This window comes from Aquila chrysaetos, chromosome 18, assembly GCF_900496995.4.
Source record: "Aquila chrysaetos chrysaetos chromosome 18, bAquChr1.4, whole genome shotgun sequence".
In the NCBI taxonomy this organism is placed as follows: Eukaryota; Metazoa; Chordata; class Aves; order Accipitriformes; family Accipitridae; genus Aquila; species Aquila chrysaetos.
The window spans coordinates 19695147-19719719 of NC_044021.1; the positions used below are offsets into that span (position 1 = coordinate 19695147).

Genomic DNA, 24573 nt, shown 5'->3' on the forward strand with positions numbered 1-24573 from the left:
AAGTCAGGAAATTTGAAGTTGTAGCAAAGTAAACCAGCCAAATTGTGTTTATTCGTCTTAAAATGTGATGGCATGAATAAAACATAATCTGTTAGGATGAAAATCACTGCAAGGAAGATGGTAAAAAAGGCCCAACTTGGAGAGTATTTGGGGAGAAGGGGATATTATGGTCTGACAGGCTGAGATTTGAAGCGGGTAATCATCTCTATAAATAGATAAAGAAATAAATAATAAGGGAAATTGTATGAGCATAGGAGACTTAGATTTTCCAGACATAGACATAAATACCATCAATAATAGCAAGGTTTAGATATTCTTAGACATTTCAGAAGACTGACTTTTTGGTACAGAAATTCATAAAACAACAAAGTGTGTGCTATTTTAAGCTTAGGTTTTTAGTGTGAGGAGGATCTTGCAGAACAGCTGACCAAAAACTAGTGTTCTAGAAGGAAGTGATTATGAACGGATTCGGCACTTCTTAAATCGCAAGATGGACAAAAATAAATCTACAGCTAAGGCTTGGTATTGTAGAATGGCAAACTTTTAGAAAATAGAAAAATTAGTGAATGAAGATGACTGGCCTGAGGAACTTAATGATTTGAATGCAGGAAAGGATGGATTTACATTTAGAATGGAAATAATCTGTGTGTGTTGGGCAGGAGGGAGAAATTGCAGGAAAGGGCTAGAGTCTCTGAATGAATAAATAACTAAAGCAAGCACTAAGAATAGGTACAAAATCCCCAAAGAGTGAGAAGAGGCCTTGATTATCAAGGAGAACTTTTTTTCAGGCATTATAAAATATAGAAGCAAAGGAATGATGTATAAAGGCCTTGTTGAACTGTACCTTGCACAGAAAAGTAAAACAAAGCCATATTTTTTTTTAGATATGGGAACAATAAAGAAATAAAGCAATGAAGTGAGGCCATGGCAGTGACCTGAAGGGTAATTCAGGCATGTCTACATTACTCTTACTGTATAGCTTACCCATTGCTGAATAAATGTTTTTCCCCAATTTCAAGGAAGTTGATGTACATGAAGATATTGAAAGGATAGCTAAGAAGAATGATGATAAATCAACGGGAATTACATAATTTGAAAGGGAAGTCAAATATATGTAGCTTAGTGTGACAAAATCATTGGGTCCATATTAATTTCGTTCTAGAGTACTGAAGACACTGGCAGATGGAAGCACAAGTAGAAAAGATTTTAAATATATATCGTTTGGAGATAGTACCAGATGACAGAAGTACGCAATGATGGATTGGGCAAATATGCCCAAGAAGTGGGGGAAAAAGTATGTCACGTGATTTCATGGCTGTTAGTTTGACTTCAGCACCGTGCACATTTAGAACAGATTTGAAACGAGTGATTAAAAACACATATGAAAATTAAAAATGGGAGAAATTACAGTGGGATTATCTGTGGTTAAAATAATTACTTTCGGGCATTGGTTAGAGTTTTCAGTTTCTTAAACAAGGATAATGTGTCAGATCTAATATATTTAGATATTATATAAAATGCGTATTGCAGGTTCCCATAGGAAACTCATACTTTAAGTGGAAATCATGCAAAGTAGTATAAAAACTCTTCGGCTGGATAAGAAGTTGGATAAACAGAGACAACAGTAGGGTATATTACAGGTGGTGTTATTTGAGAGGAGGAAAGTTGGTAGTTGTCTTTCTCAGGGATTAGTTTTAGGAATCATCAATATGTTTATTAGTGTCGTAAGAGCAACAATTAGGTGTGCACTCATAAAATTTGCGGGCAACACAAAGTTAGGAGGTTTTCATATTGTCGAGAAGGACTCACTCATGTCTTGAAAAGAGTAAGACAACTTTGTTGGCACAGGTAATATGAATAGGAGAAAATTTAGCAGTCCTGTGCCCCGCCCCTTTAAAACAATGCATAATTTTTGGCGTAAACATGGAACTGATTAATTGGAAATGCTGAAGACTGGAAAATGCAAGTATAAAAGCCAGGAAGGTGGTTTTGTGAAAAGAGCTTATGCAGTTCTACAATGGATGTGGCAAAATACTTTTAGTAGAGCTACAGAAGTGTTAGTACCATTGGAGAGGACCTCCTCTGGAATTCCATGTAAAGCACTAGTCATATGTGTTAAATAAAGATGAGCTTAAATGAGAATTGATGCAGAGAAAACCTATTTGGATGCTTAGAGCAACGAGTATTTGTCATACAAAGATAAACTTTAAAAGTTTCAGTTGTTTTGCTTAGCAACACAGACGGCTGAGGAATATGATTCTTTCTCATACGGAATGTAAATAACAGAGAAGTAAGAAAACGGCAGTGGCAGCACATGATCACAGGTTTGTAAACCAGGTCGTGAGTAATCATAGTCTCAAATTTAGAAGATTTCCAACTATCCAAAAAGTGAAGTTCAGAAGGGATCTTCCAAATTCCTACAAAGAACCAGCATTATTGTAAGATAGAGCTTTAAATGCTGATCAAACAGATCATAAAACATGAGCAAAGTGCTCTTAGATACAGAAAACTAAGATTGGTTTGTGAGTTCTTGAACATATACTGAGCTGGTAGCATCAATGAGGTTTGAAAAATGTGTCTCTGGCACTTTGTTTACATTGCATTAAATCCATGCTTTTGGGTTCCCACTGGTCACTCATGGAGGCTGAGGAGGACTTTTTTCTCCACTCAGAATACAAAGTAACAACTGGTTTCTTGTCTGATCTTCTACCTCTTTCTGGAATTTGGTCAGAGCTGGAGACAGACTGTTGGATGATGTACACTGATGTTCCTAAAAGGCTGACATACCTTGAGTATGCCTCATACATGTGTCTTGCTCATCTGACCGATGATAAAACTATTGTTCGATGTGGAATCAGGATGTACTTCTCCTCCAGACATGTATTACTCTTTTATGTTTGTTATTCCTCCTCCTCCACTGCAGAGTGTGGCCAAGGCCCCTTTCTCAAAATGTCTGGGAGCTGTCTTAAAGAAATCTTCTGCTATTGAGGGCACCCAAGCCATTGGTAACCTCTGGTGCATTAAAAGTGTGGCTTTTTCCATTTTATTATTATCCTAAATTTATTATAGGACATTGGAAACATTCAGTGGTCAGTCAGCTAGACATTGATTGCAAGGCTTGTGCTGTTTGCCCAAAATTCATCCAGCCCCAAAAGCTTTTAGTTGTGTAGGGATCAGAGCACTCACATCTCTCACCTTTGAATTTACATCTTAATCAAAGGATCATGCTAACACAGTTTTTGCATTTTACAAGCAGAATTTTATAAGACTTCTGCCACAGTTACTTCCTTCTTTCTCCAACAGCATCAAAAATGGCTTTCTGAGTTTTACTGTTTCCGAGCATGCAGTACTTCTTTCCATGCATCCCATCAAAGTAATAGAAGAGCTTCTTCTCATTAAGAATGCATTAGTTCAGTCTATCACCATTCCAACTCTTTCTTGTAGTCTTTGAAACATGACACTTCATTGCTACCTCCTTCTATTTAGCAGGCAGGCTGTGTAACTAAGCAGACAGCACTATTTTTTATAGGGAGATAACTCTTTCGTTAGACCCCCATATCCAGCGAAGACTAATGAGTGAAAATGTGCAGGGGGGGGATTTTTCTCAACAACTTGTGCAGCTCACTCAAAAGATTGCCACAGAACGAATCAGCTGAAACTCTTTCAGTTATAATGAATGATAGTAATGAAGCCTGAGTGTCAAAAATGCATGGGAATCATGAGTAAATTTATCAGAGTAGACTAGAACACAAATTTGCATACATCTATCTGCAGATAGAAATGGGCATATTTTGGAGCAACAGATAATTGACATCTAAAAACTTTGGGTAATCCTTTTGGCATTCTTGGGATTATGCATGGACACAGCAATCATCAGAAAGATTCCTCAGCTGAAGTGAGTATTTTGAAGGACACAAGCTCCTCAAAGCGTTTCCTACTTTGCTTTTAGTAGTTTGTTCTAGAGGCTGGAGGAGACAGCTGTGACTGTGGACCTGAATGCCAGGACCATGTGGCATTCCATTCACCACCTCAGTTTCCCTATCAGTGAAGTGTGGAATAAGGTGTCTTAATCCTTTACCTCAGGTGTGTTTGATAGCTGACTTAGCTGATTGATACAGTCGGAAGAGCCAAAGTCTGACCTGTATGCAATGTCAACCCAATTCCATGCCTGTTGAAACCTGTGGCTGACTACAGTGAGTGACCTCTCTGTCACCATTGCAGTAACAGCATAGATAGCCTCTTCACAGTTAAGCCTGCAGAAGTTAATAGAGGAATCATACATATTTAGAAATCATCTTTTTAATAGCAACTGGTTTAACATTCTCTGTCACAATACAATGCCAACTGTTGATATTTCCCAGAAGCCACTGCTTGAAAAATTGCCAGAGGCTCTGGGAGAGAAGTCTAATGGTGACAATGCTTCTGACCTGTTAGAAGTAGAGTGAGTAAGGGTTCCACCCAAACTTGCATGTTTCAGACTGAGTAGACATAGATGCACTGAACCTGAAGCTTAAACTACCAGTTTGCTTTAGCAAAGTTCAGTTCTCCAGAGCAGATGCGATTTTAGGATCTATCTCTTTCTAATTTTAAATGTTGTATTCAATCTAAGTTGCCCATCACTCTGGTATCCAAGCACTAATAAATATAAATATTATTTATGTGACAACAGTTTGGCAAACTACAAGAAGAAACAGGCACATGCATTCAGATCTCAAGTTACAAGTAAATTCAGTCTTTGAAAAAAACCAATAAAACTAAACAGAATAGAAACAAACAAAGGATTTCCTAATAAAATTTAGTCAAGAAAATTACCCTATTGACCTGATAATATTAAATTTGTCAAATGTTATTATACTTACTAACGTATTTCCTCAGAGTCATAGCACTGCAAAGCATAATGTAAGTATCAGAATCCACTGGACTTCTGTTGTTAGAGAATAATACACATCTGCATATATATACATGCAAACATTAGCAGTGATAATTTGCAAATCTAAATACAGATCTATGTATATTTTGGATTTCTAAAATATACTTAATGACTTCATTCTGAAACAAAATAGTAAAGAGGACATGAGGGAAAAGAACTGGGATTTAGTGGTCCAGAGTTCTAATTGTAGTTTCTGCAGAAATAATTTTGGGTCCTTTGGGTTTAGCAAAAGACACAATGACTGACAGCAAATGACAACTATAGATGGAGCTTCACTGTTACGAGCAAAGACCCCAGTCTGTCTCTACAAGGGACAGTACTGCCAAACGAAGAGAAACAGTTTGTCTTTCACATTCTGCTTTCAAGAGCCTCTTCAAAGTGAAGGGGTGAAGTGGCTGGTGGCTTGAAGGGAGAAGCAAGAAATGGAAAAAGAATGGAGTTTAGATTAAGTATGGGGCTGCCATAGAAACTATCCAGGCCAGCTGAAGAGACAGTATTTATTTTGTACAGCTAATTGGCTGATAGAGATTTTTTTTAAACTGGGCCAAATGCTGAAGAGTCAGTGGCAGTTCTCCAAACAGAGCACTTTTTATACTGGAAAAGGAAAGAAATAAAAAAACTGTCACCTTTCTCTTACTGGTCCATGCAGAAAACAGGGTTGAAATTCTAGTCAAAATTGAAGTCAATGGGAGATTTGCCATTGATTTTGATGGAGCCAGACACCACCCCAGATATTTTCTTTTCTATTTTCAGACAGATGTATTTGACTACCACCAATCAGCTGTCCTCTATTAGTGGTGGTTTTTTTTAGTGGGGGTTTTTTAGTGTTTTTCAGCCTCCATGGCTATGTCTATATTAGGGAATTTTTGCTAATATTTCTCAGCATTGCTACTGCCTGTCCAGTACCAATCTAAAGTTATATCAGTGCTGGGCTCCCTAGCTGTTTATATCTGCCAGTGTATTAAACACTGTGTCATGTAACTGTGCACAGTGCTAGCCAATATTGCTTATTTGTTGTTTCAGAGTAGCATCTGTATCTAGGTTCATTAAGTTTACCTTTTAGTAAGCTTGACTGTGACTTAAACCACTCAGAGCTCTTAGCTCTGGTGGAGCTCAAACCACATTGGTCTTCAAGATCTTTTAGCACTAATGACATAAGATGGATAGAATTGTTTGGGGTAAATCCTTGCTGCCATTTTATTTCTCCGTATGATACATGAACTATACAGATGTACTGGAGTAAAGGGGTATTTAAAGCCACAACAGTTGCTTTTACATTAATTACAAAATTATTGCCTTGGATAAAGAATATACAGGCTCTGCATCTTTTGCACCAAGAAAATTTGCTCCAGTGTTCCAGAATTTCCTCTAAGCTCTCCTAGTTTTGAGTAACATGAATTGTTCTGATTGATCTCAAGGGATTGTTAACTTTAAAACCTAATGAATACTATTTAAAGGTCAGCTTTGTTAAATAATTAATTATTAATCTTGGTAGCAGAAGCGGTCAGTTATTTTGTTTGTCTGTCACTTTTTCAAACAGATATAAATATTTGGCTGCAGGGCCATTGCCACTGATTACTGCCAAGTGAAGCAGTAGGAGATCATATTCTCCCAAAACATCTCTAATAACCTCTACCCACCAAAGAAGAGCAAGCCCAGACCAAAGCTCTTGACTAGCTGATGCTCTCCTAAAGCTCAGGCTGCTTTTGTGTCTTCCAGATTCACAAATTCTTCATGAATCTCTTTTACAACAGCCAAAAATCTGCAACTCACTTGACTTCTGTTCATTTCAAGTTTTACTTGGAATTTCCAAAAACAGATGTAGTGTATTGATAGTTAGGGATTCCAGAAGATTCAGCATAGAAAAATGCTAAGAATTGTGTGCAAAAATAAATAGTCCATACATTACTGAAGATGTGGTCTATTTACAGACTAAAGGGTTTTTTTGTTTTCAATACCTTTCTTTTCCAAACAGTTTTGAAAATGTTAAAGAATTCAAGTTTGCCATTTACATTGCAGACTGCTGACTTCTGCAGAGTCAGTCACCTGCTGGAGATTTCAAAGCTGTCTCATTGCACAGCATACAGTCATGGATTTACATTTAAAGGCCTCCACATCAGTAGAAGTAAAAGATGCTACTGGCACATTGCAACACCCGAAATTCCAGTCCCTGGTGCTTATCTATAGACTGGACATCCCCAAAATTGACTGTCAGCTGAGTGGAATTTGTGCTGTCATGTTCTGCCTTTATGATATGTAATTAGTCATAATCATAAACACAAACAGCTGATAAAACCAGCCAAACATTTTAAGAACAAACATAAAAATATAATGAGAACAAATGGCTTCTCTACAGTGCAGAGGGTACATCACTAAAATCTATACTAGGCCACTGCTGTTGGTTGGAGCTTCTAATAACCAAAGACTGCCATGGTCATAGTATATTTTATGAGCTGTAGAGTATGAGTAACAGCAAATAGTGATCATAGGTTGGTTTTGACCTGCCTCCAATTTGTCCCCAGGACTCCTGAGGTGAAAGGCTAACACTGTAAAAGAATGACAACTCAGAAAAGTATGCAGTTTTCCAGGGGGGATTAATTTAACTAATGACATTACGGGAATATCCGTTGTATCACATGCCAAAGGTTATGCCATAACAAAGTTGTAATTTTTTTGGAATCAGTCTTAGGGAGAGTAGATAGAAACCACCCCAACCTGCACAGGCATTTATGGAAGTTAGCCACAATCTTTCTGAGAGCTTTTATAGCTCTTCATCCTGACTAGCCTGCAAAAGTGAGCAGGTTTCTCAAAGAGAGATGGGAAAGGAAAACCAGCCCACTTCAGGATTTCATTAAGGAACAGAAACTGTGGTACATTAAAGTTTCACAGACTTCCAAAGCTTCTAGCTTCTACTATTTCTTGGAACTACATTGTGTATCTCTGAAAGCGTGCATTAGTTCCTTAAATAAATAGGAACCACATACAATGTACTGAAAAGATGAAGTCCAAACTTTGGCAATTGTCAAGATTAACCATTTTTTAAATTCAGGTTCCTTTTTTTCCCCATGGACGTCTGAGTTCGGAATTCTTTGGAGGGTGCAGTTGCCTGTGTCGAGGAATTCTTTGTGGAGAGATCTAATTTCCCTGAGGAGAGGCAAACCTGCATTTCCTACATGGAACAGACGCTGTAAACCAGCACATCAGACAACCACAGAGATCTCAGGGACCTGCAGGTCTCATTGTCATCTGTACAAACACGCTTTTGCCTGCACTGGCTGCAGGCACTCCAGTTATTTCTCTGATGGGCTGTTTTTCCCCTGAGGTCTGCTGCTAAGCAGTCCCACTCTCTATCGCCAGCTATTCTCTCAGAAGCCCTTCTCAGTGAAGGTCCAAATCCATGCTGAGGAAATTTCAGAAAAAGCTTTACGATTTCACAGGTTTAGGATGTCATTCACGTGTCCCTGATTTAACAAATACAAGTTCTAGGAACTTCAGGTGCTTATCTCTGAAGGTTAAAATTAAAGGTGTAAATTAAAAAGGTTACAGCACTTGTTGAGGTATCAATTCATAAATATTCTTTTGGCAGTGCTCACTGGGCACCCTACTGAGGAGCTGATTGCTTCACTTTCTGTGTCTGACAAATACCAAATTCCCTGATAAAAAGACCGGAGAACCATCGATTTCTAAGAAATTGCACTGTCTTTAGAAAGAGAGCTTAGATAAATAGGTTCTTCTATTGAAATGGCTTTGTGTGTGTTCTGTCTCTCACACACTTCAGGACAACTGGTGACATTGCCCACCTCATTCTGCAAGTGGTCCCCCTGAGCTCCCTGAAAGCAACTCAAATGCTAAAAGTGCCAGAATCTGTCTCCTTGTGACTTCACTTCCACTTTTATCACCCTGGAAGAATCCCAGACCCTGAGCAAAATGTGTTAACACGGAAGGAAGTTCAAAGCTTAAAGCTGACACATCTATAATGGTATTTAAGGTTTCCTCCCACCTGAACCATGCTTTCATTTTCAGATATGCTAAATACCAAAAGCCTACATTTACTTGGAGAGGGGGCCTCAGCCTCTCTGAAAGGCAAGGTATTTATCTACATGCACAGTGATGTGACTGAAAAGCAGATCTGATCTAAGGTGGCCTCAAAGATCTACTTCAAAACCCTAAACCAATCTTTTTATTATAGCTCTGGGATTTAGAATAAAACATACAATTAAACTTATGAAACAAAATAGCAAAAATTAAACTGCTTTGCAGTTCAGATTAATTATGGAAATATATAGTTCAATTTATGGCTGTCAGTAGACTAAGAGGAGTTAGCAGTGACAGTGACATGGTTTAATCTATCCTAATGGACTCTTCAATGTTCAGAAATCTGGCCATACCGATCATGCAGTTCATACTGGATAAAAAGAGGCAATACACGTGTGTGGCCACATTCTACCCTCATCACTCCTGACAGCACTCCGAGCTTATTTAAAACAACATTCAAAGCGTGCACTGGTTTCCCTTGTGGCTTAATTCTCATTATTCACTGAACTCCTTTTTACTAGAAACTGACTGAAGAGCCAGATTCTGAGCTCATTGTTTGGTTTTTTGCTGACTACAATGAACAGCCTTCTCAGTTTCCAAGCCCAGCATTTCTATACACTCAAAACAGTTGCAACCACCAACTAGCAAAATAAAAGCAGATCAGGGATGGGGAGGCAGGATGAGTGAAAAGAGTGTGCACGTGCTTTTCAGAAAGAATGAGACTGAAAATTAATAAAAGACTTGCTTATAGCCTGTAGCAACAAATGACATCAATCAAGCATGGGAGATGTGTGTCCCAAAACAGAAAAAACTGTAAAAAAAAAAATTTAAAAATTCATGGTTGTATATTTCTCAGCTTGAAATAAATGGGCTTAAATAATGTTACTACTCCAACTTGAAAAATCATAATTCTTCACGAGAGAAATAAGAACCATGAGCACTGACGCCAGTAAAGAGAGTTTTTGGTCACAAGAGGTTCATGCCAATGACAAAAGCAGGGATACTGTCTCTCTGGTCCTCTGTCTTGGTTTTCCTGATGGATCAAGATAGTTTAATTTGCCCATGGTTCACTGGAAATTACTGTTGTGAGAACCACAGACCTCACTGTTCTGAGGTTGAGTGCCTGAGATGACTGCCACCTATGCCCGCCCAATCCTGGGCTGCTTTGAATCAGAGAGAAAAGTAAAAGTCTGATTACCTTATCAAGGCTTCCTCATGGACCTTGGATCTGTGCCAACTCCATGTCTCCAATCCTCCCTAATAAGTTTCTCCCTACTTTACACTGGCAAGTGTCCTGCGCCATGACTTTGCAACAGGCTTATCAAGACACTCTCACACTGTATTTGTAGCTGTGAGTGCAGCTGGTCCACACACTAATGCTACCCGTCATTTAGCTAGCTAATTTAGCCATGTAATTTTATCACCTTATGATTTTTGGTTAAGCTGATGCAGTGGTTTTTTGGTTAAGCTGATGCAGTGGTTTTCAACCTGTGGAATACTTATGCCTCTAGGGCTATACACCACTTCTGGAAAACCACCAAGAAAAACAAGTTTCCTGTCAGTAGACTCAAATTTGCTTTTAAAGGGCTTCAATGAAAAATTTTGAGAGGATAGCAAAATTAACATGAGCTAGAGCATATGATCAGTTCTGATTTAGACTTCAAATGGCTGAAAATATAATGTATGCCTTGACTAATTGCTCCAATAATTAATTAAATTAATTGGTAAACCAGACCTTAAATCTAGTCTGAACACTGATACTCAGTTCAGGATATTATTCTGAATTTATCTGGTTGATTAAAGAGCCCTTCATGATCAGAATTTTTTTCATATAAGCAAGTTATCTTTTAACGCTTTCTTGGGCAAACATGATGGAATTTTCTTTGGTTTCCCATTGCACATAAGGTTTCCCACTCAAATCATTCTACCTTTTTCCTGGCATCCTTTGCAGATGAGAAAATCCCATTGTACTGGGTAACCACATACAGATATAATCCCTGCTTTTAGGGGCCAACAGTTTTAGACCCTTAGCCCAAAAATGGTCCCTGATCAACTGCACGACTTCTTTGAAATCAACATAGCTACTCAGGGGTTTATTCAGAAACTACTCCATATGCAAAGGAGCCCCATGAAAACAGGTTATGAAGAACTGTTGACAGCCTTGACTGTCTGTGTTTCTGATTTCTTATGTTTCTGACTGTGGGAATGCCATATGGAACGTTCTCATATATTCCCACCCCCCCCCCAATTTACAGGTGCATGTTTCTCATGCCAGCAATACACATCTAAATACCCAGTATTGGCCACCATGGCATGTATTTTTCAATAGAGTCTATTTGACATTTGTCTCTTCCTTGCCTTTTTAAATACGAAGAAAAGCAAGTGGTATTAACTGCAACGTCAGTCAAGAAACTAACAGCCTGATCCAGCTCCCATCAAAATTAATGGAAAAACTCCCACTCTTTCAGGGGGTGTTGTTCTAGACTCACAATGGACAGGTTCTTCATGCTCAGGAGCCATCTTTATTCCCAACCAAGTGTCTTACAGTCAGACAAGTACAACCATGTCTGCACACCACTGCACCTGACCCAATAAATCCTGCTTGTTTTGAAAGGCAGATCCAATCCCTAGGCCACAAGTGAAGTCATCCTTTGGAACACAGCAATCAAAAGTTGTAAAGCTCCTAAAAATGATACTTTTTCTGGATTAGCTTCTTGGCTACATTGTGTATATTGCATTTCCATCTTGTCATATTAAAGCAAACGTTCTTTATTGCTTATGTTATGAAGTATCTTGTAGTACACATATAGGGTGAGAAATATAGCTGAATTAGCATTATAAAATCAACTTTAGTAATGATATATTTCCAAGATTGCTTTTTTGGTTGATGATTATTTGGTTTTTTTCACTTTTGGTGGATAGCAGTACTGTTTTCTACACTTAGTCTCCTTCTTTCAGCTGAGTGCATTTTGTATGCTATAAAAAATGTTTCTCTTTTTATTCTTTTTTATGTACTCTGTTTTTCCCAGTCCTGTGGTAGCTACTTGGTTTGCTGTTTATTTCATGTAGCAGAAAATACCTACCACAGAAAGGCAGCCTGACAGCAAGCTTCTCTTTGGGCATGTTGACATCATCCTCCTCTCTGAGCTCTAATTCAACTTTCAACACAATGCCTAAAACTGCACAGCCTCTGGGCACAAAAGATGAACACGAGAGTACACTTGTGCATTCTGTTGCCCTGTAAGCAAATTGCCTTGTTAATGAGGAATCAGTCAAATAATGGGTTTGATAGTCTGTGTTTAGATTAGGTAAGATAAAGTGCAAAAGTGGTTTTTGGTGTATCACAGACAGCAGCACATCCTGTTCAAAGTTCAGGACTACAAAATCCATTGACTAATTCTTCAACATCTGTCACAAGAAAAGGCAAGATACAGCTATTTCATGTGTAATAGCTACTCTTTCAAAAAAATGAGGAAGGTAGGATTTTTTAACTTCACCGATAGGCCAAACCAGAGCTGCACTTTGCAAAGTGCATATATACCTCATAAAAGATAACTCCTGCTTTCAGTTGTCTGTCTATATTTACAGGCACTATGCCTGGAAGGAGGAGAGGAGAATGCCATTGCTTTCATGTAAGGTAAGGAAAAGAAACTCTGTGGGTATGTGCATGCGAACGTTTGTGGGGTGAACATTGCTCCCCCTGCTCATGATGATGATAACAAATCAGTGCATGCACACAGAGAACTCCTGCAGATTGGATAATGTGCTGTGAATTGCTGCTTTGTGCCATCTTGTTCAAGTAGTCATACATGTAATGTATTTAAACTTTCTCCCAATAAGTAGCAAGCTAACCAACAGTCTTTTTGTTTCTGAATGCTCCACACCCACAATGTAGTTAGTTGTCTGTCTGAGCTCTGCATTTCAGCAGCTGGAAGTTGATGGAAGAGAGGAGGGAAAAGGCATCCATATTTCTATAGTTTTATTTTCCAAGCTAAATAGCTTGGATGAGAGAAGAGGGAACATAACTGAATGACTCAGACAATCTGTTCTTTCAACTGGTGGGGTTGGGAGTTTAAAAGATTTTTACAAATAAACAATTAAAAAAAAGGCAAGTATTAGTTTATGTGTTTGACAGGAAGGCTGTAATTCTGCTCTGCTCTGTACCACATAAAATACTAAAATATGGAAATTTTAAGTTATCTGTCCTTCTCTTGTAGAACTAGGACATTCTCTTCTTATCACTGTGTCTCATCTGGTACATTACTCAAACTCAAGCCAAAGTATTCCACCACTTGAGGTATCACATAAACAAAAACAATGTGAAGAAGCTCATAATAAACACATCACAAAAAACAGCTTCTTGGCCTTCTAAAATCTTGCTTTGCTTTGCGTTGACAGGGCGAAGAGCACATCAAACCTGCTTGACCAGCTTCCTCACTGGGACACAATCTGAAGGTAGACTGTGTCTTCCACAGGCAGGTCTTTGTCATCCTCAGCACGTTTTCTGTAGTGGTGGATGCATCTGGGCAAAGTGATGGGACTCATGTCTCTGTGATCCAGCAATCAGCCAGTGCTATCATATTGGCTGTGCATAAGAGAACTGCCTACGCTGTAGACCCACAGTCTATTTTATACTGCTTTTGAATTTCCCTCATTCTGACAGAAGAATGGTTCCGTGTTGACACATAGTGAGTCAGCTTCAGGGCTGTTATAACCTGTAATAGTTGGTGACAGCCTCCAAGATGCTGGTATGTCAGGCCAAAGACAGCTGGTTGGCAGCAGTCCTGGCCATACTCACTCTTTCACTGACTTCACATGCTCTATAGTTATGACATGGACAGCGGAAAGTGGTTTCATAAAATGGGTGCCTGTAGGGAACTTTGTATATCTTAGAAATATCCATATGATCACCAGATTTTTATTCCACAGTGACAGGACAGGAAAGGGATCTCATCTTAGCCGTTTAGGATAATTTGTTTTAAATAGACAAAGTAAAAACCCTAGCCATTCTCTCTGTCTTTTAAGAAGTGGTTAGCTGCTTTAATGCAGTTGACCTCAGAGATTCACCACTGCATGTACTGTAATTTGAATGAGAAATACACTGCTCTCAAGATTGAGTCTAAGCAGAACTCTTCTTTGATAAACTAATCTTTGTAAAATCCACCATGCTGCTGTGTTTAACAGAGCCAGGAACTAGCTATTAGTTCTCTTTATTATTTTGTTCTCTTTCAATAGACTATTAGAGTACAGCATGCTGAAAAAAAAGGAATAGGGCTCCCCAACAGATATTAGTTATGGCTGTATCCTTCCTTTCGCCAGAAACACAAACCACAGAATCCTTACAGCAATCAGCATGAAACACATCATGTTAAATCCCTCATTTCTTTAGCATAATATGAAGTCTCTCTTTCTCTCATATTACCATTCTGGTCAGTCAGGTATGTGAGGTTTTTCTAGGCAACAGGTGTTTTTTGAAATAAAATACAACCTTCCCTTCAGCTCATTATGTGAAAGAGACAGCAGCTGCAAGTATAATGCTGAGGACACATGGTCTATAAGACACCCAGAAGAAAAATACTCCTTGTTCCACTTGTTAAGGTAAAGCACAGATGTTGCTTCAGTGATAAGCATGAGCATAAGGCAACCACCGTCTGCTTCATGTTGTAAATTCAGAATCTAAGATTTCAGAATATTTAGTAGCCTGCAATCAGAATCAGTGGTTTCTTTATGTAAGGGAAAGTTGTTTATGTCTAATCTCATACTCCTAAAAAATACTCCTTATCACAGTTTGCATTACACTATCATCAACAATATGCTAGGGACTATCCAAAGACTTGGCAGATAAATTATTAATAATCTTTTATATGGACTCAATTATGAGTATCAAATAGTGACAAATGCATAAATTAATACACTTACTGATTTAAACATTTACAGATAGTGTATATTAAAAAGTTTTCAGTCATTTAGAATGTTAAATGCCATTTTTTTCCCTGCTTAGTGTTGGTACTAAGGCTATTTCTGTATCACTCGGATCTAGAATGTTGAGAAATCAACTGCAAAATAATGGTGTCTAATGAATGTAATGACCAAAGCTAGAACCAATCCTTTCCAGGGAGCAATTCTCTGCTCAGTTAGGTAGATAATTCCCACCCCACCTCCCAGCTTATTAATTTTTACCTAATTTATTTTAAGAACAAAGTACATATATTGTAGCTTATAGTAGAACTATTAAGGTGAAAAAGCTTTTTCAAATAAAAAGGAAGTGCAGCACTTCCTTAGAAACACAAAGGTCCTCTATAATTGCCTGATCTCCTTACTCCCTCCAGTTTTCTAGGCCTAACTAGGTCAGAAACTCTATCCTACCAAGAAGAACATATAACACCACAGAGAAAACACAGTTCACAGAATAATCCCAGAGCTCTTACTGGGGAGTAGGCTGGTTACTTTCGCTGTCTTGCAAAATATTTATGCTGGCCTTGCAGCATAAGTCTCAGCAGCTTGTAGGACTGCATGTTTTTCTGGCTACAATGTTTGTTATGTAGAGCAGCAGCTGCAATGAATTGGGAAATGTACACATGGAGAAAGGCCGGATGGCATGGATCTATTAGAAAAAGTCAAAAGCTTAACACTCCTTCAGATCCAGCTTAAACTGACCTTGGCTCTTTTGTGTGTTGGTTTTTTTGCAAAATCTATATTGCTAAGATGTTGGTAAGATAAGTCCATCCTTTGTCATTCTGTCACCACCAGTTTTAGAGAAGACAGACTTAAAAAATAAAATTAAACAAATGAGCTCTGATCACAAGATATTATAAGGTTACAAAGTAATTTAATCATGAAAAGATAGCATGGTAGTACTTCCTTGCTGTGACATATGTGTTAAAAAAGGGTCATTTAAATGCCTGACAAACTAACTTTTTTTTAGTTTGCTATGGTGTTCCAAATGAAAGAGTAACAAAACAAGCAATCAAAAGAACAAAATTTCTACATTAATTGGAATGATGATACATGTGCATAGAAGACAACCACAAGAAGTTATCACTGCTCAGACCCACCTATTGTTTGCTACTCATTTGTTGACTCATGTTCTTAATTGTGTTCCTGCCCTGCAAAAGGCTTAGCAGCCAACAGGACAATTCAAATTGCTTGTGACTGAGAATATTTATGTATCTTGCATACTATGGCCTTCAACCTTTGCTGCTATAGAAGGGGAGCACTCTCTTCTTATGAATCCATACAGCTTTTTGCCCTTCCTGAACCAACTGTCCTCAGTGTGTTATACCAGGTTATTACTACTACAAGAACTAATAATTCAGAGTACTGCTATTAAGGTTCTCCTCTGCTCAGCAATCAAGGCTGATCACACAGATTCCAAGACTTGTACACTTATATCATGGGGAGAAAATTTGAGTAAATACTCACATGTGTCTTCACGTCACCTTCAAGAATCTTGCTGTACCTGAGAAACTCAGCAACACTTCCATTCAGCAGCCTATCAAAGGCTTCAACATATGGTGCTATGCCTATAGAAGAAGACCATTCCATTATAATGGGTTCATAAAGTACATAATGCATAGGACATTCCTTTGTAGCAGATGGAGGAGAAATACCACAGAAACAGGGGAAATCACTGTTACTTAATTTCTGCCATAATCATTGATTTGTGAAATCAAGTGAAAAAGGATGTATAATGATTTTTTCCTAGCTAGAAAGAAAAAAACCCTCCTCTTGGTAGAACTTGGCTAGGAACACGAAGAGAATTTACTCTGTATAATGTAATGGGAAGCCTCTTTTGTCTTAAAATAACAGTTGCTAAAATAAACATTTCTCAGCCCTTCAAAGGCCTAGTGGCCTGATAAGCATGACTGTCTTAACAAAATTCTACTGTTGTACATAAAACAAGTATTATCCCCTAAAAAGAATCTGCACGGTACTGAACAACTACTTTTATACCACCCACCCATTCCTGAAGATCTTTGTATTGTTTGGTGACTTTTAGTAGCAAGCAATTCAATTTCCAGTAAGAAAGAGTCTTTAGAATGGGTTGACAGTGGATTTATGCAGTGAGATGCGGCTTTGTAATCTCCTTATTTTGTTGTCTGACCTTGCAAAACTGTCACTGGATAAAGAAAGCTCAAATGAGTCTTCTAGATGACACATGCCATTGACTATATATATGCTATACATTCTAACAGAGGAATAAAAATGCTATTTTCTGTATGGTATACAGATCAGTTTCCTGATGAAGTGGACAATCAGAAAATGCAGATGAGACTCAGTTTCTTATGCACCTGGCATCTAAATGGCTTTATGTGGTACCTTTTAAGACAGCAAAAGTAATCTTTCCTTGGATGCTTTCCAGCCCTTCCTTTACTCCCTGACATATCCTCATGTCTCGTCTATGCCTCAGAACCTTTGCCAGGTCCAGCATGAGTGATGGATGTGTGAATTTATGGCATCCGTAGGATCTGAGAGACCAAGGTTAGAATTCTTCCCAGCCTCTCTCCCTCATTAATGAAGCCTGAAGATTGCTGTGAAGAGGTACCAGGCTTTCCCCAGAGACTTTGCTTTAACCTTTTGGCACTATATGACAATTGTGTCCAAATTCATAATCTTGAAAGCCCTCTTTATTCCACAAGAGTCATCTGGCTCCTTGACAGAAAAAAAGAAAGGCTCTGGCAATTGGAATTTGCAATGGCCTGTGTGAAAAAAAAAAAAAAGTAGTTAGTCAGCTAGGCGGGATTTCAAGGCTCCTTTTGTTCTCTTGATGTCACTCACCTTTAATTCTGAGGAATTTCTGGGCTTTCTTCCATATTAAGTGTTTGTGTGTAAACCCCTCAAATGACCTAGTGTACAAAAGGTTTTAGTTGTGGAGATGCTTTCCAAAGCCCATTTATGTTCTTTGTCAAAATCTCTGTATGTCTCCAAGAGAATCATTGTAACCTTTTACTTTGAGCAGAGTTTTAAATAGCAGTTTACCAAATGGCAATTGTCCTATGCAAAACTAGAAAGCAACTATGCTATTTTTTACTATTCAATACAGCTAACTCCCAGGAGCATTTACTAGAATTTGCTATGGGCCGTGCAGAGCAATTGAATGATTTGTTTGCAATCCTGCCATTGTAATGCCATTTAGGAAAACAGTAAAGGTGCAGTTCTCCCATCCTCATTATTTTGTTGTTTCTCAAAAAGTATTAATTGAAAAGTCAAGGTTGTATTTTGTAATAATTCTAATTATGGAATGGTCTTTTCGGGGAGGGGGTCATGATAGAAGAAGGCAATATATCTTTATTTTCACTAGAGACTTAAAAAAGATCACACTGGCTGAGTGTCAGTTTTGAAGGAGAAAATGAAAAGGAGACCTGTTCTGTAAGACTCTCTACTCTGCAGTTGCTGTGGAGGTTATGTGAACCTCTGCAGAAGCACAGTAACACAGGCATACAGAGTGATGTTTGTGGCACTATATGTGTATCAGTTGCCCAAACTGAAGAACCTGTACAGTCTTTCCTACCTGCATCAGCAAAAGCTAATTCCTGAGTCCCCGTGCGAGACAGCTCCGCCTGGAGATGTGGTGCTGGCTGGCAAGTGCCCTATGGTGCTGCTCATCTCAGCTTCTTACTGCTGTCTCCTAGTGGGTGTGTTTTATAATCTCATTCCAACAAGGTCTGTTAGTTCGTTTCTTCTAGGGAACTGCTTGGGTTTTAAGGCTCTGCTTCCCTGGGGGTTGAATCTTTTCACCTGACTGAGCTCTTAGGTTAGGCCAAGGATATAGCAATTTCAATGGAAGTACCTCACATGGTGAGTTCATCTCCTGTTCTGAAAGCAGCCCTGGTTCTGCAATACTGAGCTCTGGATTAATAGATTAATTAATTAATCTCTGATTAATTAATCAGAGATCCACCTGAACAGATTCATTATAGGATTGAAGCCTGTATTTTTTAAAAATGTAGATTTCCTAGTAGTGATTGATTTATTTGTCAGTTCGTACACGGATCGCGTTTCTCCATGACTTTGCTACGGTTTACTACCTGTCTAGGTTTTCTCTGGACCGTAAGCGTTTTATGACAGAAGCTTACTGTGACTGGCTAACTCATCTGCTATGGAAGCCTGCTGCAAGATGCTCCCTTCCTGCCAGAGAAACACGCTGCTTTCAGTCAGCTGCTCCAAGCAGCTGCCAGTGTGTAGGCCCATGGCACACGTGACTGTGGGGAAGGTCCCTCGCATGTGTTGTTGGGTAAGGGCTGGCATACAGGGACGATAAAGCAGCTGACATACATACACTGACTTGCTCCTCTGTCAGTAAGAAAGCTGCCTGCAGCTTTCTGCTTGTTCTGCAGCTTCTGTACAGCAACCGAGTCCAGGCTGGGATGTGCTCTTCTCTGGAGAATGCAGGAAAGGGCCAAGGAATACAGAAGGCAAAGGACATGAAGCTAATAAAGGGATGTATGCTGGGGTTCTGGGTGAAAAAAACAAGCTCTGGAGAAAGGAAAGGGCACCTCTATTCAATCAACATTAGAACTGCCACATTTATATGCTTATTTACCCTGTAAATTTCAGGAACAACAAAAAAATTAAGGAGTGAAAAATATGATTTGGTGATATGATGTCAATAAATGAAGATAGACTTTTTTGGTGTATTCTCCAATGTAGTGCTTTGCAGATCCACTTGAGAAGCAAGAGCTCAGGAGACAGCAACATAAGGCCATGTATGTGTGGCAGCCCTTAGTGAGCAAATGCTTATAACAAACTCATATTTGATTAAGGATATTAAACAATTAAATGAAGTAGGTCCACACTGTGAAACTCAGAGAGCTGGCAAATAAACTTAATGTTTGTATTGGTGACTTCTTCAGGAATATTTATGCTGTAAATTTTGGGGATGTCTAATGTCTTCTGCTAATTGGGCTCAAGCAGACATTTTCATCTGGTCAGTTACCTACAACAATATAAATACTAAAATGAAGAGAGTGATAAAGCTTGAAATATGAACAGTATACTTAAGAGACTAGTCAAATCTTGAATTTTCTAGGCTATATTAATTTAGAATTATCCGTATGACTAAGCTTGTCACGTGACATTTCTAAATTCATTTTTTAAAATACTTTCTTTTGATACAGAATTCATAAGGGGTGGGACTGCACTCCCTCTTAGAAGACAAACACGTGTGCTACTTGCAATTTTTTAATAACAGAGAGACGGTACTTCAAAAAAATAGACTTACTTCCATTGACTCCATTTATGGCATCACACTCCATTCCACCAGATCTGTGTGAATCTGAAAATAATGATTCAAGTCGAGTCACTGCTTTCTCCAGTCTCTCCATCAAACCATGAGTCTCTGCCATTCTGAAAATATCATTAAGGATAGAAACAGTGTTAGAACCCTCTGAGTAAAGCCTGTGCTTTACTTCATGTTACAGTTCTGTTCATTTTGTGGCTTTATCTTTTATCAGCTTTTATGGTAAAACTCGTATTTTTTAAGTACTGTCTTTCTGGCATATCAGCAGTTGCAGTGAAGCAGCTGACATACGGTAACTTGCTGCTTTGTCAACAGGGAATATGGTCTGTACTCAGGCCTGGCTTTTCATTGTAAACAGCAGATTCAAACCACTGCTAGCATAGCTTTGGACAGTCTATATGTGGACAATTTATGACAAATATATGTGTATGCTCCTAATCAGATATTGAGATGACTGAAATAATCATAAATGTAATTGGTAAAAACTTAGGCCTACAATGATTTGCATTAGCCATTTACAGAGGCAAAAATACAGACCCAATTAATACTTGACTGAAAGCCAGACTTTAAATGTATATCTCCTGATTTTTAAAAAGGTACATTCTGAAATTTGCCTCGGTCTTTTATGCTTTGTAGTAAGACTCAGCCACTTTACTGAAGACTACACAAAAAGCCAAGAAGGTCTTCTGTTTATTCACCTGATATGATTTCCCATCACTTAATTTTTTTCTTACGAAAGTACCTGATGTGAATCAGTGTTTCCCAAGCTTTTTAAATCAAGCACTAATTAACCTTTGGAAAGAAAAAAAATCCAGGGGCCTGCTTGTGCAGTACTGCTACAGTGCTTTTGATTTAAAATGAAACAGAAATTAGGTTAAATTTTTAACAACTCACACATTACCTTCCCCACAATGTGATTATCTGCTTTCTTACATGTGAGGAAGTGTGGGCATTGACATTTTTGAATACTGGCCAATGTCTCAGGGAACACAGTGCTATATACACCTCAGACTGAGAAACGGTTATATAAGCAGACAAAGCTATGTTTAAATCCCCTATCATTTAATATAACAAGTTTAATGTACATGTTCCTCACTTAAGGTTGTGAGTGTTTTATTCTGCTAAGTGACATACAGTAAGTGGGGGGGTGAACTACGGCTCTTGATTAACATGATCCCTGTGAACAGTTCCAGCTCAGCTCCCACACTAGGCTCCATCCCCTGCCCAGCACTGGGGTGTGCAGAAGTGGGGGCAACGGAGGAACTCGCATCCCCAGCTGGGGCAAGCAGGTAGTCAGCGGCTCTCTGGGGTCCCTACCCAGTGGTGCTCTGCCAACAAGACACTGATTGCTCTATGGCTTGTTGACTAGCACGGTTAGGCATACCTGGAATATATGCGTAAATGTATTAATTCCTAATGATCAGCCTGCTAAAAGTGCTAGTATTTTAGAGATACCAAAGCATAATAGTAGATTACAATAAACTGTGCAATACTATACAACACTAGCAATCAAAACAAACAATGCTGTTTCAGTGTCCCAATACCCAGGAGAGAATGCCTAACTGTTATAATTAAAAAGTAAAGTAACGTGAAAAGAAGGGGGTTGATTTACAAATTAGTATTAATAACTTTTATGAATAAAAATAATCATAGTATTTTTATTTTTAAAATTTAAATGTGAGAGAAGATTAGCTACTAGGATTGTGGGAACACATGCAGAGCTCTTGTGCTGAGTCATGCTGCCTGTCAAACAAGGTGGGACCTTCAGACTTCACCCTATAAATATAATGAGGTTTGTGTTTGACCTAAAAGTGAAGCAGAAGATTTTACAGTGAGAAACCCCCAGGAGAACCATTCTCATGAGAAAGTTTTGTCTGGAGTTTATGGGTTTTTCCTATTTACATTAAATAAAAAAGCAAACCCCCAAAAGAGGATGACATTAGACAATGTGCATATAAACACTGTCAAAATTCAGAGGGGCTCTCTTTGCTTATACTGAAAATGCACACTATTCTGTTTGAAAAATCAATAAATTTTTTTAAAAAACCACCTGAATTTTTTGTAAGGTTAGAAGTATCTTGGCAAGAATGAGAGGAAGGTATCAGGAGAGCTTCTGAAATGTGCAAACTTCTGTGAGAATATTAAACCTTTTCTTAAAACAAAGCACTGTTAATCCTCAAAAAAATTATGGACATATTCTTTTCACATTTTACCCTACTATATAAAAGCCTAAAATGGTGTCTGTTTTAAAAGTGATGTCTTAAACCAGTCTAAAGTCAGACTGGTCTAACATAGTATACTAACAATCAACTAATTTCATCAGTATTTTAAAGAGTATTTCCAGTATAGTTCCTCTTTGTCTTTATTTGAAGATACAGTCTGGTAGGTTTTTTCTTCATCTGCCTTAAAATTTTCCTTGATGACATGTACAAATGTCTTTGGAAGACCTATTGCTTTTTTGCCTCTTCAGCCTGATTTTGCCTGTGGAAGGACCCAATTGTTTGACTACAAACCCAATGTCTTTGACTGCACACACTCAGAGGTCTGAGGAATCTAACAAATGAACAGAGGTGGATCAGACTTGTAATGTTCTACCCAACAAACTGCCCTCTGTAAGATGCTAAGAATATGGATTACGGTGTCAGATGCTCAAGGGAGTAACCCAGCTCAATAACCCTATGGACATTTTTATGCAACACTTTCCAACTGCAACATAGTCTTTTGCTCACTATATTCTTCACAGCTTTATACTGTTGCCATTAGCTGGAGAACTACAATGTTGTTCTTCCAAAAGCAGCTACCACCAGCAAAACAATCAGAGAATAATATATTGCTATAGTCTTTTTAGACAGAAGTAGGAACCATTTTTACCATAAAATTAGGGATGCCAGGTTTTCATTGTTTTTATAATGAATGTTACACTTAAGAACTTAATCATTATGTTTACACCGAACCTACCTCTTTATGTGTACTTATATATTTGTGACTACATGGTGTATTTATATATATTCATGCACATAAATATACACACAGGTATCCCTGTCATGTATGAATAAAGTGCAAGTATACTTTTGCCATTACTGTATATAACACTACAAGAGCAAATCAGTTGTACATATAATAACCTTACATTTACACTTTGCTTTACCATCAATTGACTAGGTATCTATCTTACAAACAAGACTAGAATTAATGTTACTGTTCTGAAGTGAAGACTCCACTGAGCACTAGGATGACAACTCTCTTCATCCATTCTCAACCTAAACATTGACATCTTTGCCTATATTTAGGGATTCACGTATTTGGCTCATATTATGACAACCTTCAGCATTTTCTTGGCCTATATTCAGCTGTTCATCTCATTACTTTCATTCCACACTGCACTCTGTGTGGTCAAACTGACGCTGTGAAGCCACAGCTCAAAAGGAATCAGAACACAAATGGTACAGCTTGACTCTGTGAAGATACTGTCTCTGTGATATAGTATCAGAGCTTACATTATAAATAAATAACAAGACCGGTCTACTTACGGTGCCAAATGAAAAGTAAAGAGGATGTAAATACATCTATGGGATGCTTCCACTCCCATAAAGCACATTTTTACGTCAAAACAGATTCTCTATCTCATCTCTACTAGGATTTTAATTAAAGCTTTTATCTTGAAATGGATTATTGGGGTTGATCATGTATCTTTTCCTGGAGTTGATGCTGACCACCTATAAGGAGTTAAAAACAACAGTGCTTTAACTCCCATGTAATCCTGTATCCATTTGCTCTCTTGGTGGAGAAGTACACTGTCCTTCATGGAAAATAAGGTCAACTAGGAGCCAGGAAAGGTGTTAACCCACATCTACTGACAATCATTTAAATGTTGACATCATTAACTGTTTCTTGTGCACAAAAACATAAGAGGGAGGATCCACAGATCTGCCCTTTTTACAGTTAGTGATATCTTCTTGGGGGAGTGCTAAAAGCATGTGGTAATACTACCATCTGTCATTTCTTCCCCAAAAGAAGTGAAGGCAAAACCAGGTAAAACAAGGCATGCTGAAGACCAAAAATCAGATCTCTTTTTATAGACAGGCCTTGGGAGAATATCACTGCTTTTCTCTCCAATTTGACAGCTGTCTCAAAGCACCATTTATCTATTATCAAGGGAAAAAAACTTGTCTGTAGACTAAAATTCCCTGACATACTCATCCCAAATAGCAGTCAAACAGGAAGCCAAAACACACAGGTACTATTCCTGTTATCATTGTATGTGACTTATGACAGGGGACCATACTGCTCTACCTCAAGAAGAAACAAGCTGTAACGAGCCCACAGGGAAAAGCAGTATAGTAGCATAAGGGAAAAAAATAAATATATG

General features: G+C 38.3%; 1 protein-coding gene across 2 annotated transcripts in view; it reads right to left on the bottom strand.

The window, feature by feature from the left end:
- The window catches only part of CAP2 (cyclase associated actin cytoskeleton regulatory protein 2), a 68214-nt gene that overhangs the window by 36245 nt on the left and 7396 nt on the right, over positions 1-24573 (bottom strand). For both annotated transcript variants that reach the window (XM_030041689.2, XM_030041690.2), the window contains 2 exons: positions 20187-20311; positions 16388-16488 (listed from right to left, as the gene is read on the bottom strand). In XM_030041689.2, coding sequence (XP_029897549.1) covers positions 16388-16488; positions 20187-20310 — 225 coding nt within the window. In that variant the 5' untranslated portion in view covers position 20311. The remainder of the gene's footprint in view (positions 1-16387; positions 16489-20186; positions 20312-24573) is intronic.